Source organism: Archocentrus centrarchus, chromosome 21, assembly GCF_007364275.1.
Source record: "Archocentrus centrarchus isolate MPI-CPG fArcCen1 chromosome 21, fArcCen1, whole genome shotgun sequence".
Classification (NCBI taxonomy): domain Eukaryota; kingdom Metazoa; phylum Chordata; class Actinopteri; order Cichliformes; family Cichlidae; genus Archocentrus; species Archocentrus centrarchus.
The window spans coordinates 2,984,137-3,001,198 of record NC_044366.1 but is presented as its reverse complement, the minus strand read 5'-3'; the positions used below and the strand labels follow the sequence as shown (position 1 = coordinate 3,001,198).

Genomic DNA, 17,062 nt, shown 5'->3' with positions numbered 1-17,062 from the left:
ATGTAATTTTTAATGTCAGCTTGCTGTCAGTCAGGACTTTATTAAATTTTATTGCTGAAACATTTTAGTAACCCAGTTCTTATCACATAAATTACATTAACCCCAAAAACTGAAAAGAAATAGAATAGCTTTGTTAGTAAATGCTAACCTAGCCTAACTTAACTGCCTTTAGGTTGTTTTATGTGATTTAATTACACTAAAATATGCTTAAAGTATTTTTTTTAAAGTTATTTTTGACAGATTGTCTTAAATTTGTTGCATTCGAGTAGGTGGGCCCTTTTAACTCTTTAATGTTATATTAACTTTAGTTTATATGGCAGAGGCACTGAGGGTTATTTTCTGGGAACCTTGCTACTTAGCTGGTGATAGCTGTAGCTATAGCCTAGCCAGAGGAGTTGTTGCTGCTTTTTTTATTTCCTTAGTCAAAGTTCTGCTTTAATGTTTATGTGAAAGTAAAACAGATGAAACTGAGAGGCACAAATTTAAATAAATTAGCACTAGTAGCTTCAGCTAGCCTAGCTGAGCAGCAACTGCAGCCTTTACAGTGAATTTTAATAAACTTAAATGATCATTTAAAGGCTGTTAATTAACAAACAGAAGATGCATGGAGGTTATTTCAAAGTAAGACCCTCCAACACCAACTTCCTGTCAGCATTAAAATTAAATATGTAGGTTTGGTTTTAACTTTGGACTCTGTGTTTCATCCACACATTTTGTGTGTATTTTAATTATTTTAGACATTATATTTTGACAGATATAATGTTAATAATCTGCTCATTTGTAATCTCAAATCTGAGACTAGAAAAGTGTAAGAGGTGCCTGAGATTTTAGTGTAAATGTCAGAGGTAAATCACGTGTTTAAAGCATCAGCCTGATGCAAACCACCTTCAAGCCTCGCTGAGGTCTGCAGGCAGCACCATCGGGGCTCACAGCTTTTCTGGGCGCGCTGAATGAAAATGATTAGAAAACATGGATCACAGTTTGATTAAAGCCCTGAAGTTTACATGTAATAATCTGTACAGTGAGGACAGTTCAGCTGTGATCCAAAGCTTTGACCCTGTCTGCAGGTGCATTTGTTTTATGTTATTTGTAATACTCTCCAATCCAAATAGCAAACTAGAAGTAAATGGGATGAAATTAGGGTTTTAACTATTAAATGATTTACTGTAGCTTCCTGCCGTCGTGTCGGGCGGTCCCTCTGAGTCTGGAGCCAAACGTCGGTGAGATTTTCACTGGAGCTGCGGGAACATCCACCGCCCGACGCGGGTGCCCGACGGCCGCGCAGCCCGCGGCAGTGCACTCCACCGCGGCCTCAGCGCGGCTCCGCGTCCCGCTGCGGCTGAACGGAACGCGGACCTGCCGGGGCAAGTTTACAGAGTGAAACCACAGCCGAGAAAACAGAAGTGCGCTTTAACAGAGTATCTGAAAATACAGTGAAACACGAGATTTAAAACAATTACAGCGTTTTCATGGAAAAGAGAGACATCCCGTACAGCTTCCTCCTGCTCACCTGTGTGCAAGCAGCTGCAGGTGTGCAGCTCTTCTTTTTAATAACATTAGATTTAATTTCTCTTAAACTGAAATTTTAAGCCACTCAGACCTTTGAAGAAGCACTTTCTTTGCACAAACAAGAATTAAAGGATGTTTCCTTCATCTTTTACCACTGCAGGAAAAATCAGAGGCGTGTTCAAATTCTGCAAACTGTTCTTCTGTTTGCAGGAGTCACACAGGTAAGTGTGTGTTTGTGTGTGTGTATCCGCACACACTTTCGTGGCCCGACGGCTTCAGGAAGAGATTTAGGGCCGGTAGAAGTTTCCTCTGCAGCAGAAACAAAGAATCTGAAACAGAGGAGAGTAAAAGCTGCTCAGGAGGAATTTAAGGTGAGGAAATTATTATTTTCTGCAGGTTTTTCAGACGCTTTTGTTACAGGCTGCAGGTGCAGCAATAATTACTGTCAAGACACACTTAAAGTTGTGCACATCCGGCATCTAAATTAAATTAAATTAAAGTGAAGCTCTGACAATAAACATCCAGCTCCGAGAGCCACTCCGTGTGTTGATTCCAGGCCGGCGGAGGAGAGGGCAGGACGGGGAGACTCCTCAATTATCCCCCGGGTGAAGATCCGCAAAACAAACAGCCGCAATCCACTTCAAAGGCAAACGGCGCAGATAGCGCGAAGTGCGAGAAAGTGTGAAAACTTAACAGAGACGAGTGCTCATTAAATTAGAGGCTGTTTACTAAAAGTCAGAAGGTGTGACTGTTTCGTTTCAATACACAGGTAAAAAATAATGTTTTTAGAGTTAATTAAACAAAGTCCGAGCATGTTTGAAAGCTGTAAAATATTATTTATTTTAGGAAATGATTCTTAAAACTTTTTTAAAAAAGGTTTGAGTGTGTTTAATTTAATTTACTAGGCAATATACAAGCGCGACATGGTTTTAAGCCAAGTCTAATCATAGAAAAAATCTTTATTAAAGGGAAAAATTCCCGGAACAAATAGAAACTCTTTTTAAAACACTAAAACCTTTTTGAAAAGCTGTGAACATTTTTTTTAATTTCAATAAAAGGGGATTAACAGGTGAAAGCCATGTTTTTAATGTTACTTAAACCGAGTGTGAACATGTTAGAAGCAGGAAACATTATTTATTAAAGGGGAAATGCCGTTTTTGAACCTCTAAAAACTTTTTTTTATAATAATGAGAATGTGTTTCATGTGAATATACAGGTAAGAAGTGAATTAGACAAAATGAGCATGTTAACAGAGTCCTAAAAACTCAATTTGAAGCTTTGAAAAGGTTTTTGAAGGTGTGAATGTTTAATGTCAGCTAATAGTAAATATGCAGGTAAAAGATAATGTTCCTCAAACTGTCTCAGCGTTTAAAAAGGTGGAAAACGTTCATTAAAGGGCGAGAAGAGGGAAAGAAAAACTCATTTTAACCTATGAAAAGGTGTCAGTTCCCCTTAAACCCTTTAACTCTGTCCTGTTTTATTCCTTTTTAATCAAAACAATATATTTTGTGTTTTGTTTCTTTTTTTCCTTTTAAAGTTTGATTTAGAATTTAAATAATCCTAAATTTCACTCTCTGCTCTCTCTAGCCTCGATTTTCCGCTAGTGGGCGCTCTTGGCTTGTGGAAAAACTCGAGCTGCTGTGTGTGTGTATGTGTGTGTCTGTGTGTGTGTGTGTGTGAGCTCCTGCAGCACATACAGACACACACACAGTCCCGTGTACGATCCTGATGGGAGCAAATGTTTTCATTATGTTGCTTATGCAATGAACGCGCTGCGGAGTAAAAACGCACTTTATTTACGTGGACTCTGGTGCGCTGCGTAAACAAAGGTGAGAGGAGGAGGAGGAGCTTCGTGTTTGTACTCCCGCGTCATTTATGTTTATTTCTGATGCTAAAATGTGCGTGAATTTGCACGGACTCGGGCTGGAGTCTGCTTCGGTGGGTTTCGGTTGCTCTCCACATTCGCCCCTCTGAACTGAACCAGTTGCCCTCTTTGAGTGACAGCTCAGCTCCGATTGACTTCCCCGGCCAAAAGAGGACCAATCAGCGGCTGGTGGGGGCGGGGCCTGTGTTCGGCCAGCTCCGGCAAATATTCCCAGTAGCGGTCCCTTGCAGTTACTTTCCATCCAGGTTTCGGAGCAGCCGCTGAGGCTTCATCCTCCCTGCGCGCTTTGGGTTATTTTGCGGGAGGACGGATCTGCAGGATTGCGCCGCAGCAGCAGCAGCACTTTGGTGTGTGTGTTGTGTGTATGTGTGTGTTTATATATGTGAATGTGTGTTTTTTGGAGGGGTGTATAGTATGAGAAGTTCCATTCCAGCTGTTTTTATTTCTCTCATTCTCACGTGTGATCATTTTCTCCATTTTGACCACCCGACCTCATTGTTTCGCCCTCCTCATTTTTCTGCTGCTGTCACCCACAGTTTGTTGCTCACCAGCTGAAAGAAAAAGGGGGAATATCTCACCACCACCACCACCAACCACCACCACCACCACCAGCCATCTCTCCTTTTCTCTGCTGCTGCTGGATTTTGCTGGACTATAACGCAGAGGGATTTATATTGGTATTGATTTCCTCTCTGATGGGATGTATTCCAGCCTTTACGCGCTGAGCGGGGAGAATACAAACGCACTGTGCGCCGAATGAACTGCTGCCGTTTGGTTTTTGGTGCATCTGGAGATGCTCTGATCGGGGTTTGTGGTCCGTGCGCATCCCCTCTGGATCGGGATATAAGCTGAAGACATTTCCCTCAGCCCCCCCTCTCTCTCTGGAGCTTTTTTGTTGTTGTTTTTTCTTCCCCTCCCAGTGTGGACGTTTGGCTGGTTTAAAGGCGCGCAGGCTCACCATGGGGGACTCGATGTGGAGATATTATTTTGGAGTTTTGTTTATTGCCTTCAAAGTGGACCTGTGCCGGGCGCTCATCCTGGAGTCCATCTACTGGAACACAACAAACACCAAGTAAGTGCCGCACAGAGAAACCTCCAAATGTAATAATGATAATTGTCAGATAAAAATCCACTTCATGAGCGCGTACAGGAGCGGAACAAAGAGCCTCGGATTTTAATCCCCGGCTGATTTTGTCAGGGTCATTTTTATTGGTTTTTGTGTCGCGTCGAGTGAGGAAAACTGGATTTTCTCAGAGTTAACCCTTCCAGTCTGATCGCCTCCGAGCTCCTCGTTAATGGTTAGTTAAAAAATAATCCGCCGGTGCGCTCTCACACTCCTCCAGCTCTGTGTCTCAGAGGTTAAACTCTGAAATGTGTGAGATTTGCGGCTTGTCGGGGCGTCTTTACGCGCAGCGCTCGGCTCGGGCCCGCTCGGCCGTGCGTCACGGTGGCGTCTTTGGGGCAGATTTCTGCGTCTGAAGGTGATTTTTACGCTTTGCTGTAATAATAATCTGCAGTCACGCATGTTTATGGTGAAAGGGGAGAGAACTGGAGCTGCTTTAGAGGGTGAACTGCTGGATGTTTCGTTTCAATGAGAAGCGGGGAGTCTCCGCGGGGGCTGCCGGGACGCTCCGCCGGGCCTCTGATGCTCTGCTGCGGGCTGAGTGTGTGTGATTGTGTGTGTGGGAGGTAAATATAAAACAGTGAATTCATCACCTTAAACAGTGGGGTGGATTTTAGAGTTCATGGTGTAAATATGTTGAGCCAGACTGAAAGTTTTCCCGGAACTTGTGGTGAAGCAGCGGCTCTCCAAACGTTCGCAGCCGCTGCTCGCTGCTGTCAGGCGGACAGAAAAAGGCCTCAGAGGGGCTGAACTCTGCTCTGCGTCCTGCGCGATTCAGTGAATATGCAGAGAGGCGGTTACACTCTTTTAATGGAAATTTAGAAAAAGAAAAAAGAGGAGGTGTTTTCCCTCCCGGTCGCAGCCCGGCGGGGGGCGCCCGCCTTTGTGGCCGTTTGGTCACGGACAAACTCCCTGAACTCCTCCAGCCGAAGGGCTCCAGAGCGGGGACGTTTTCTGGTCGTGGTCTCACTATAACAGGTGTAACTCGTGGAAATGGACGCTAACGTGCGGCCTGCAGCCTCCTGACTGCCGCTGTGTCCCTTTGTGACGCAGCAAATCAGCGCATTTTCAGCAAAGACGTGCAAAAAGGCGCTTTTTAAGGCGTGTGTTGGTGCGGGGCGCAGTTTAGACGCCCGGGTCTCTGCTGTGAGACTGGACGTGGTGACCTTTGGGTTTTAGAGGATAATCTAATCAAAAATATGATTTTAAATGTATGCACACAGGCTTTACATTTTTTAATAATTCCGTTTCGTTTTGATTTTTTAAAAATCACCCGGACATAAAGAAAGTGTCTCCAAATTTGGTCTGTTAGAGATTTTAACAGAGGCTGCTCTGATTAAAAAATCCAAATTAAAATGTTAAAGGCTTCAGTTTCTGCGTTTAAAAAAAAACCCAAAAAAAAAAAAAACACTTTTCTCCTGCAGTAGAATTTGCTTTAATTTTTAAAACAGGAGCAGAAAGTTCACCCTCACCTGCAGGAACCGGATTAGTTTGGAATATTTTCAGTTTTAATTACATTTGCCTGAAAATGTCTAAAGTGTCCTTCCAAAACCTCCTGGATCAGCTCAGGAAGCTCACCACTTCTAAGTTTAACTAAATTCATCAGATTTAAACTTTCAGAATAATCCTGCTGGGTGGGGGTGTAGAAAGTAAAAGTATTCCTGTGTCTGAGTGCGGAGGTCAGAGGTCACACAGTGATCTCATTGGCTGATTCTTTTTTCTTTTTTTTTTTTGTATTTTTTAAACTCTCCTTCGTCTTCTTGGGTTTAATAAGACCCTGAAAGTCCTCCTTAGTGTCTTCATCAGCAGGTCGGAGCGCCCCGCCTCCTCTTCCTCCTCTTTGACTATTCAGCCGAGGATGGATGCTGGAAATGTGGAGGATTAAACCTCATTGTTGTAGCTTTATTACTTTGCTGCCCTCAAAAAAAGAAAAACAAAAAACAAAAACAACAACAACAAAAAACAAGAGAATGACCCCCTCCTCCACCTCCTCCTCCTCCTCCTCCTCCTCCATGTGGTAATCCATTTTGTAGTTCGGAGGGAGAAACAAAAGCGAGGCCTGCTCTACATGGTTTTATGTAAAAGGAGCGCTCCCTCTCCTCCTCTGCACTTCATTAAGAGATTACACAGCAGCCCCCGAAGGCCCTTTGTGACCGGGCAGCGACGGGGGCACCTCTCAGGGTCCTTTTGTGAATGTGGAGGGATGCAGGGAGGGACTCGGGGAGGGAGGGGGCCGCGCAGAGATGCAGAAACACCCTGAATGACTGACGAGGAGTCTGATTCCAGCGTTTGTGTGTCTGGAGGCCGTGGCGGCGTGGCACAGTCAGACCAGCAAACTTCACCTCAGACTGCTGTGAAACACTCGGCCCGTCAGCTGCAGCCGGGCACATGGAAAACATCAGGCTCCAAGATTCCCAACACGCAAAGAAAAGGTTTATTCTGTCCATTTAATAAAAAAACGATTTTGATTTCTATTGTTTTTAAAGAGTTCACGCCTGCCTCGTGACGTCCTGCTGCTGCTCATCAAGTTTCTGATCAGTTAAAATTCAAAGACTCGGTCACTCAGAGCAGGAAACGCAAAAGCAAAACACCTACAAAAACCTTTTTTTTATTTTTAACTCCAGCTGCTGGTTAACGAGCCCGCTTCAAATCATCTGAGCAAATTTAGCTCTTCCTAGCTAACTGATCCTAGCTATCTGTTAGGGTCAAAAATACTTTATCACATATTTGAGAAATTCTTTTTTACTGCAGCTGAAATACAATAATAATATAATACATCATCATAATAATAATAATTGTATTAGTAGTAATATATTAGCAAACTGAGCTCAATTAAGTAACATAGCCAATTTTTGCTAAGTGATCTCCGCTAACATGATTCTTGATCATTTTAATGCTACATAACCTAACTAATCCTAGATAACTTAAGCAATCTTAGCTAACTGATCCTACATAACTCAGCTAGTCCTAGTTAATTAATCCTTGCTAACAGATCCTAGCTCACTTAATCTATCCTAGCTAACCAATCTTAGCTAATGTAACCAATTTTAGCTAAGTGATCTTTTCTAAGTTAACACATACTAGTTAAATAAAAAACTAGCATACTTAACTGAGTGATGTAAACGTAGCTGATCCTACCCTAGCTATTTAACCAATCCTAGCTAAGCTAACTGGTAAGCTACGCAGAGATGACAAACATCAGTGTTACTTCCTCATTGGCAGTGACGTAAATTTCATTTAAATATTTTATTTGTCTAACTTTAAACTTGTCAGTTATGTGAGCTGGTTACGTTTTAGGGGTGTGTAATAATGCCACATATGAGAGAGTAAATACACTGCAGGTGTTTTATGAATATTCAGTTTTTGAGACATTACAAAATAAATGTGTGCTGTCTGGTATATTTGCAGAGGCTTGTGTGTTGCAGTAACTTTGTCACAGAAACAGATGCTCAGCCAATTATAATGAGGACAGCCATAAATGCATGTTACTGCAGCGTCAGCATCAGCACGCTGAGGTTTCCTCTGCGTTTTAACCCAGCGTTCATTTAGCATTTCAGTCTTTCAGAGGATTCGGCTGAAAAGTCAGAGAGCAGTTCATGATTGATGCAGAGAAATGATGTTTAGTTGCTTCGGGTCAGATGAAAGATGGAGGCCACCACGTCTCGTCCGACAGAGGGCGGTTAACCCTCGCTGCAGCTAAACATCTACCTCCTCCACCCCCCCACCCCCCACCCCACCCCCCCACCGTTTCCTTGTGACTCCAGGGCCGCAGGAAGAGGTCAGCGGCTCCGTAAGGTCACACAAATCCACCAGAAAGTCTGGAAATAGAGAGCGAGGAGAGGGACAAACAGGATGCTCCTCTTTCTGTTTGTTTTTCCTTCTTCTACCATTTGCCCCCCCCCCAAAAGAAAAACACTAAAAACACTTAGAAGATAAACGAGAAAACAGATGTCAGCCTTTCAAGTCTCACTCAGGTGTCGCCCACCTGTGAGCCTGATTTCTTTCACTTTATCATCACATCACAGCAAAGTTAAAGCTCTAAAATTCAAACTCCTTTCTGCTGCTGTGAAATGAAAGCCGTCTGTCCTCACCTCCTCCCTCCGCCGTCACCGAGGAGGCCCGGCGAGGCCCCGCGCCTCCATCCAGCTCCTCTCCCCGGCTGGTCTCTTCACGAGCGCTGCCCTCGTTTCAGGAACAGTTTGTGGGGGAAAAAAAGGAAAAACTTCTGTGGCACATTTTAATAGTTAAACATGTGAAATAGTAAATTTTGAGCTTGTCACATGAGTATAAAACATACTTAAAATGTGTTGTGAAGCAGTAAAAGTCATTCATTTGTAGATTACCTACCTATTTTTAACCTAATTGTATAAAGATTTACATAGTTTAATTACTTTTTTACATTTATGTCCATCAAACAGCAGAAACTACCAAAAACTCTGACACACCTAATAAATATTCAGCTGTAGCTTTTGATTTATTTTGTGGTTAATTGCTTCGTATTATTAGCTTTTACCTGCGCTTTTCTCTGATCTGACTGTATATCCGGTAATAAGAGGAACAAAACAAAACTCTCGCCTCTTAATTTGACTTTGATCGTTTTTTTTTTGAGCAGCTTCAGTTGAACAAACATCGTTTTCCTCGAGTGTGACTCTTGTGTAAAGAAACTTTTCAAAGTGCTGATTGATTATAGAGCAAATATTTTACTATCAATAGAAGAGCCTCTTTTTAAATGCATTATAATAGAAAATAAGTGCTCTATCATTTTGAAAGGTCTGAATGTGAATTTGTAAACCAAACTTGTATATGTAACAATAATGATTATTATGGCTGTGTATAAAGAAACATTCACAGAAGCTGTTTCCTGCTGATTTGTTGGTTTGTGGTTTTTTACCTGCACATTTCTCAGGCTTTTGTATTTTATATGTATTTGTAGCAGAAGCTTCTTGAATCCTATGTTGTTTTTTTAATTTCAAATCACTTCAGTTTGATTTTATAATTTAGTTTAAACCGGTTTCTCTGTGCAGGTTTAGTCGCTCCTTAGGAAAGTTTGACTGTCACTGAACAGACGCTGTCGCTCCGTTTATATATTCACAGCAAATATTTGACTTTTAACAGGATTAAATTATTGGTGTGAGGGTGACAACAAATCTGTCTGCAAACTTTTACATTACTGACAGAAAACTAGCTGCTTTTTACTGATAATCAACCAAATAAATATAATGATTGGAGTTTTTTTCCACAGTTTGCTGACAGTTTAAACACCGACACGTTGGATTCAGGGCGCAGCTTTCAGCGTTGAGATGGATATTTTTAGATTTGTATTTTTATTTAACCAGGAAGCCTCAGTAAGATTAACAGAGACGTGGCTGAGGTAGCAGCCGTATAAACTTTACTACACACCCTCCAAGTTTGAAGTACTTTCTCTTTTACAGCTTTGTACTTTTAACTTCACTGAACTTTTCTGACAACCTCAGTTCATTACGAAAATTAAGATTTGAACCCAGAAAACAGTGAAAAAGTTGGAAAACATGTTTTCTTAAATAATTTAACCAACCAACAGGTTTTATATATGCAGTTGAAACTTTTCCTGATTTGTCAGAAAATGATCAGATGCTTGGATGATAATGTAGCACGTGTGACAGCATTTCTGACAGTTTTCACATTATTTACATACTAATTAATTTGTCAGTAAATGGAGGAACTAATCAACACCTTAATCCATAATAAAAAGTCATTAAAAGTTCAAAATGTGCTCCGCAGGTACGAAACAGGAAAATCCAGCTTTTTTGAGTCACAGCAACAGTTTTCATTTGATCATTTTAACGAGGTGTTCCTCGTCGCGCTCGTTTTAATGAAGTAAAACTTTGAATTCAGGGTTTTTACAGAGAAATCGTGGGGACGCTTATCATGGGGTTCCTGTTCATGTTCTCAGCAGATAAATATGAGGATTTCAGGTTTCATAGTTTAATATGATGGTAAAGTCATAATCTTTTAATTTTGGCTGCTGTCTGATGTGAAGTGCTGTAGTTTGAGGTACTCCAGCCCATCTCAGAGGGAAGTACTGCACTTTTTACTACAGTACATTTTTCTGACAGCTTCAGTTGTTTAAAAAAATATGATTTTTACACACAAATGTGAACATCCTTGAAAATATCATGCAACAATGAGGGGATTAGTGATCTGATAGAAAATTGGCACCTTCAGCACACTTATGATGGTGTTTATCACAGTTTTAAACATTTTAATTAACCGTAAAAAATACGTTGATTAGATGAATCATAATGAAAGTCATCATTAGACGCAGTTTAAAATCCTGTTTTTCCATAAACATATAAGTGTGGAAACTGTAATCATGTCATCATCTGTCCTTTAACACTTTAATGCATGTTTTCCTGATTATACGTACATGCTCTTACTTGAGTAGCATGTTGAATGCGGGGCCTTTACAGGGACGTTTATGACCCGGATTCTCCTAAATGAGTCAGTTTCAGGCTCAGCTGCTGTAGTTTGATATTCCCCTAAATAAGATTTAAACACAAACATGTGAAGATCTTAGAAAATATGATAAACATTTGGATTAGTCCCTTTACAGGAAACTGATGACTTTAATGTGCTTTTGATTGCATTTTCCAGAGTTTTCAACACTTTAACGAAGCGTAAAGTCCTGTTTTTGTTTTTTTTAGATGGATTCCTGAGAGATAATAATCTAATCATAGCTTCATATAACATTTAATACTAATGTGTGTGCCTACATACTTTTACTTAAATATCAGGGCTTTCGCTGCGTTAACAGTACTAATATCTTCCCTCCCATGTTGAAATAAAAACTTTAAAAAAAAAAAAAAGATTTCTGTGTTTTCTCGGTGTGACATTTAAATGGAGGCAGAGGATAAAACACTGACAGGAGGACAAACCGACAAATTTCCAAATGACGCTGACTGAAAGGATGTGGAGCAAAACTGCTTTTTATCCACCGTGGGCAAAAAGAAACGGACCCGTTAAACATTCATGTCACTGTTTACTGCAGAAGCAGCGGCAGTCCATTAAAGGTCAAAGGTTAGCTGTTTTTAATGAAGAAATCCGCAGAGTATACACAGGTAAACATGTTGTTTAAGTGCCTTTTCTCTTAAATTTGGATGAATGTGTGTCAGAGTGCTCTGGCCTCTTTTGGTTCAGGAATATTTACGATGGCAGCCGGGTGGGGTGGGGGTTCACTGAAGGGGCCTGAGAGCGTGGTGGGGGTCAAATGCATTTACAATCATGAGCTGGAGGGGCAGGCTTGTATTTGTTTGCCTTTGTGTGTCCCCATTTGGCAGCTTCATCGGCCTCTTCAGCCTCTCTGTATGCGACCTTACCTGCCCACAGGGGGGCCAGGTATCAGGTAACGCCGTGTCTCCGTCCCTTTGTGTTTCTTTTTCAGCCCTTTTAAAGCAGCTCCTGTGTTCGTCCTTATTGAACGCTGCCTTTATGCAGCACTTAGCTGTGAATCTGAAAGCTGAAATATGACGGACGTTCTGTTTTTCCCTCTGGCTAAAGACGGCAGCGCTGACAAAGATCCTGCAGCGCTTAAAATCACTCAAGTTTCCCTTAAACCCACTGTAGGTATTACATTTGTTGCTTAATGCTGTCATCCCTTTATTATTTTATATTTAGGATCTAGTTATATTTCCATGAGGACATGTATATAACTTTATTACAGATAAAGAAATGAAAGCAGCGCTGCAGCAATAGCACCCCAAAATCTCCTGTAAAAATATAAAAACAAAGGTCATTTTAGGCCCAGTGGATGTAAAGTTTTTATACCAACAGTCCAAAGTCTAAAAATATTCATTTTACAGTCACAGAAAGAAAAAGCATCAGATAATGTCTGAGGATTTTTGCTTTGTCGATTATTTGCACACATTTCCAGTTATGACTTGTTCTTTTGACACTGTTAAGTCCTATTTTTGATGTTATTTTCTTAAAAGGGATTGATTTTAATTTTAAAACTGTGCAGGAGCCGTGGGTGCTGCTGTTGTTGAAATGATGGGGCTGAAGTCACTCTAAAGTGGGTGTTTGAGACATGATGGGAGGAGCTGGCGAGGTCTAAAAAGCGCTTAATGTCGGCGTTGCAGCGTATTCATGTGGCTCTTAAACAGCTGAGTCACGTTTGACTTGGTGCCGTAGCCTCCTGCAGAGATAGCACTGCTGCCAGCTCCTCCACCCTGCCTGATAATATTGTTAGAGAGGTTTTGATCAAATTTATTATCAGAAAACATCGGAAATTATTAACTCGCTCCATCCGTGTATCCATGTGTTCAGGAAGGCTGGGCCCCTGTCTGTGGCAAAAACACACTTTTAAATATTTTATACAAATTTAAAGCTGTGTTTTAAGTTAGTAGCTGGGGTTTGGGTGGGCTTAGCCTAATTTAGCATAAAGGCAGTTTTGTAGCCTTTATTTTGACATTCTGTCCTAATTTAGTGCTTCAGTAATGTCGCACTGTTAAAGGGAGCGTCTGTGCTCTCAGATACACACACACAAAATAACCGTGTCCGTGCCTTTCAGCAGCGGCGCTTTAATAAATCCAAACGTCGGTTTTCAGGGCTGCAGCCTGTAGGGAAATCTGCCCTATAGAGTTAACAGGAGCACATGTATGTGTGTCTGTTTTCACCCCGTACACACACACATGCCCACCTACACGCATGAATGAGCGCTTCGAGGCACACACACACACACATACACACACACACACACACACACACACAGTCTTCCATATTTTAATGCATACAGCTCTACAGTATTTGTGTTTGAAGCCCCGAGGCTCTTCAGAGGACCTTTCTCCCTCCTCATCCTCCCTCACATCCACACAAGATGATGATGATGATGCCAGATGGCGCTCCATACCCTTCCTCTCTCCCTCCTCTTCCTCACTGTCTGTCCATCACTGGTCGTACTGTATCATCACTGAGTGTGTCCCTGCAGGGGGCATATAAAATGTTCACTCGGCCTAGTTATCCACTGTGTGTGCGCTTGTGCTGGAAGTGAGGAAGAGGAGTAGTGTATGTGTGTCTGCATGTGGACGTTTCAAAGTCAGAGTGACGGCGACAGGAAAAGAAGAGAAGCAGCCACTGTATACAGTATACACACAGTACTTAATATTCATACAGTATTAGGTATACATATTGCATGTATATCACACAGTTATCTAACATGATTAGTCATGGGCGTGGAAAAAAACCAGTGGATTTATTTAACTTCAGTCTCTTTCACTGCAGAGTTTCTTGAACTTTAACCTTCAGCAGCAGAGCTGTATATTTCTGTGTGCTGTGGTGATATTTCAGCACAGTCTCAGGAACTAACACGTTCCTGAATGTTCCCATGTTGAGGGGTCCGTCCTGGTCTTCATCTGTACGTTTGTCTTGTTGTTTCCTCCAGAAATTCATGAAATACTCATGACCTCTAATCTACTGACTGGTGTTTCTGGACACAAATTTTCCAGGTTTCTCATGTTTCTGGACGCAAATACTGTTTTTCAAGTCCTTAATTATTACTGATTGACGTCTGTATACACAAAATTAATATTTTTCATGTTTAAAAGGCAAAGAACGACCACATTCATGGGCTGGAGGGGCTTTCGCTCACACCTGAGACCATGGTTTGAGTCCTAGACGTCCAGCAACACAAACATTTTTGTGACTATTTCCCATTTAGGTGGTATCGGCGTTAATTTCCTTGACGAAATATTTTCGTCATAGGTTTCGGCAATGACCCTTTTTTCATGACGAAAATGAGACGATAATTAAATTAAAACCACCTAAAAGGGCAAAAACGGTGACGAAATTAATTTACACTTTCGAAAATGTTTCGTCTTGATGAATCGTCATTGTTTTTATCCTTTTAGGTGGTTTTAATCTAGTTATCGTCTCGTTTTCGTCATGAAAAAAGGGTCGTTGACAAAAACTATGACGAAAATATTTAGTCAATGAAATTAACACTGGGTGGTATCATAAAAGCTTTTCCTACCATTAATTCTAGTAGTTGCAGGAACCGGTCTATTGGTGTGGCAAGGATAACAGGAAGTTGAGTGAAAGTATATGAGTGTTTTTTTTTATATATTACAGTCTTGGATTTGGGTGTAATTTTCCACTAAAATACGTTTTTTTGCAGAGCCATTGCTAATAGACCAAGACCTGTAAGAAACCTTGATTTTTGCATGTTTCTGGACAATATATTTAAAATATTACACATCTGCTGACAATATCTAGTTTGAAACAGAAGTAACAAAAGGTAAACAACCCGACTATGACGATTTCTTTGATGCTCCGTTTTGCATTAAATGGTTGAAAACCATTTTTATCGGCATTAGAACGTTTTACAGTATAGAGGAACAGTATAGTTATGAGAAAAAGAAACAGAGACATTAAAAAACATGTTCCTGTGTAAAATATGTTAATTATGAATCGGGTCCCCTGTGTAAAGGTTCAGCAGCCGCCCTGCGGTGCTGGTCTTTGTAGTCAGATTAAAAAAAAAAAAAGTAAAATCCCGGAGCTCAGAGGAGTGTTTTCCATCTCAGTGCTTCAGGAATGAGCTGACCCTTCAGGCTGGGTCAAAGTTCACTTAGAGATGTTATATTTGCTGTAAATATGTATGGAAGGATGCAGGTCTGTGAGGGAATGACATGAGAGGATGAATCTGTAGTTTCTCAAATAATTAGCAGATTTTTGATAATTTTGTCATTAATTGGGATAAAATTAAAATGCAGGTCCAGAATCTGAAATTATTAAACTTGTAACTCTTTTTTTTTTTGTTTTTTTGTTTTTTTTTTGGAGGGGGTCTTACTGTTAAAATCACGGTATAACATCGTTATCGTTTCCAATAACGGTGTCACGATTCAGAGACACGGAAGTCAAAGAACTCAAATCTATGGGAGAATTCAGTGACAGCAAAACTGGCAGAAAAAATGTTTAAAACCATATTTTTGGGTAAACTCACTAAAATTTTTAAGGGTATTTTATCAGATTTAATCAGAAGCTGTATATGTGGTTTTTATGTCTCAGTGACTGTTCCTGAATGAATTTAATTGACATAATGCTTAAAAATAACTGAGTGCCTGAAAGCATTTTAAGATGGCTGCTGAGTTTTTTTTATGTTTTTTGGGGGGATTTTAGTTTATTATAGTTTTGATCATTTATTCATAATTTAAGTTAAAAATATTAAAATATTTGCTGTTTTGCCCTCACTCGGCGTGTTTACCGCTATTTTAGAACATCTGTGTGATTTAAGGAGAAAAAAGTTTTAAAAAGCAGGAGTTATGTGTTCATGTACATAGATTTTCTTCATTATTAACACCTTGGCAGTTTAATTCATTAGTTCCCAGATTTGTTTTCCCCTCCAGTGTCCAACATTTCACCAGCAGTGGTTCTTAATCTTCACTGAAAATCACCTGATGTTGCCTTCACTCTGTACTTTGAGAGTGTTTGAGATGCATTACTGCATTACTGTTTTTTCCTGCTATTTTATACCACCTTTACTGCATTGGCATTTTTTCACCACCTTTATCTTATTATTATTTTATTCCATCTTTACCAAAATCCAAAGAAAGAAGCACTACATTTTTTAAAATTTATCTATGTAAGTTTTTTTTTTTTTTTTATAGGGAGAGTGCATCATATTAATCGACAAAAAGAAGATGCAAGCATTGCTATTTACACCCTTAGACCAAATATACTAAAGACATTAGAGACACAAAGTATGTCCATAACAAGCGTGGAAACGTGTAATGAGTCATGCCGAGTACGAGTTCCGGTTCAGCTCCGTTTCTTTGGGGTAAAGACCCGTTCTCGTGGTCGTACATTTCATTATCTGCTCTGCCTTCCTGTGTGTTTATGTGCACCGGTATTCACAGCACACCGTAAAAAGCCTCCGGGGCGTCCGTGGTTAACGCGCCAATTTGTGTTCGAGCGTGGGGGAAAATTTGTTTAGCAGATAAATACAAGGCTTCACCTCTGTGTGTGTGTGTGTGTGTGTGTGTGTGTGTGTGTGTGTGTGTGTGTGTGTGTGTGTGCAGTCACAGGAATGCTGCAGGGGCTCTCAGCACTCAGAGACTAAATGACAACATTATTTTACTCTGGGAAGAATTTAGGGAAATTCGGCTGAACCCCCTCCAGGCGCTCTGCCTCTCTGTGACAGTATTGTTGTGGATTTGCTGAAACTCCAAGATGAGCTTTTATAGTAGTTTTCTTTTTTTTTAATTTCCTGTTTTGTATTCCGACGACGTTCCACCATTTTCTCAACCGCGCCGCCTTCTCCTCATTTATCCGGTTAATTATTCGCTCTTTCCAGAAAAGCTCAGTGATTTTTATCTGCAGATACTGGGGTCACTTTGCACCACACACACACACACACACACACACACACACACACACACACACACACACACCGCTCACATTCCTCCATTATCCTTCATCATCCAAAATTAATGGCCACAATCAGTAATTACCACATCAATAATTAAGCCGACTTTTCTTTTTTTTGCGAGTATGGAGAGGCTCAATGGCAAACACTC

At 40.8% G+C, this 17,062-nt stretch overlaps 1 protein-coding gene across 1 annotated transcript in view; it reads left to right on the top strand.

Annotated features, from left to right (window-relative positions):
• The first annotated feature begins 3,477 nt into the window (after positions 1 to 3,477).
• efnb2a (ephrin-B2a) overlaps positions 3,478 to 17,062 on the top strand; it is a 29,242-nt gene continuing 15,657 nt past the window's right edge. Inside the window, exons 1-2 of the mRNA XM_030757812.1 lie at positions 3,478 to 3,741; positions 3,931 to 4,466. Of these exons, the coding sequence (XP_030613672.1) occupies positions 4,354 to 4,466 (113 nt within the window). The 5' untranslated portion in view covers positions 3,478 to 3,741; positions 3,931 to 4,353. The remainder of the gene's footprint in view (positions 3,742 to 3,930; positions 4,467 to 17,062) is intronic.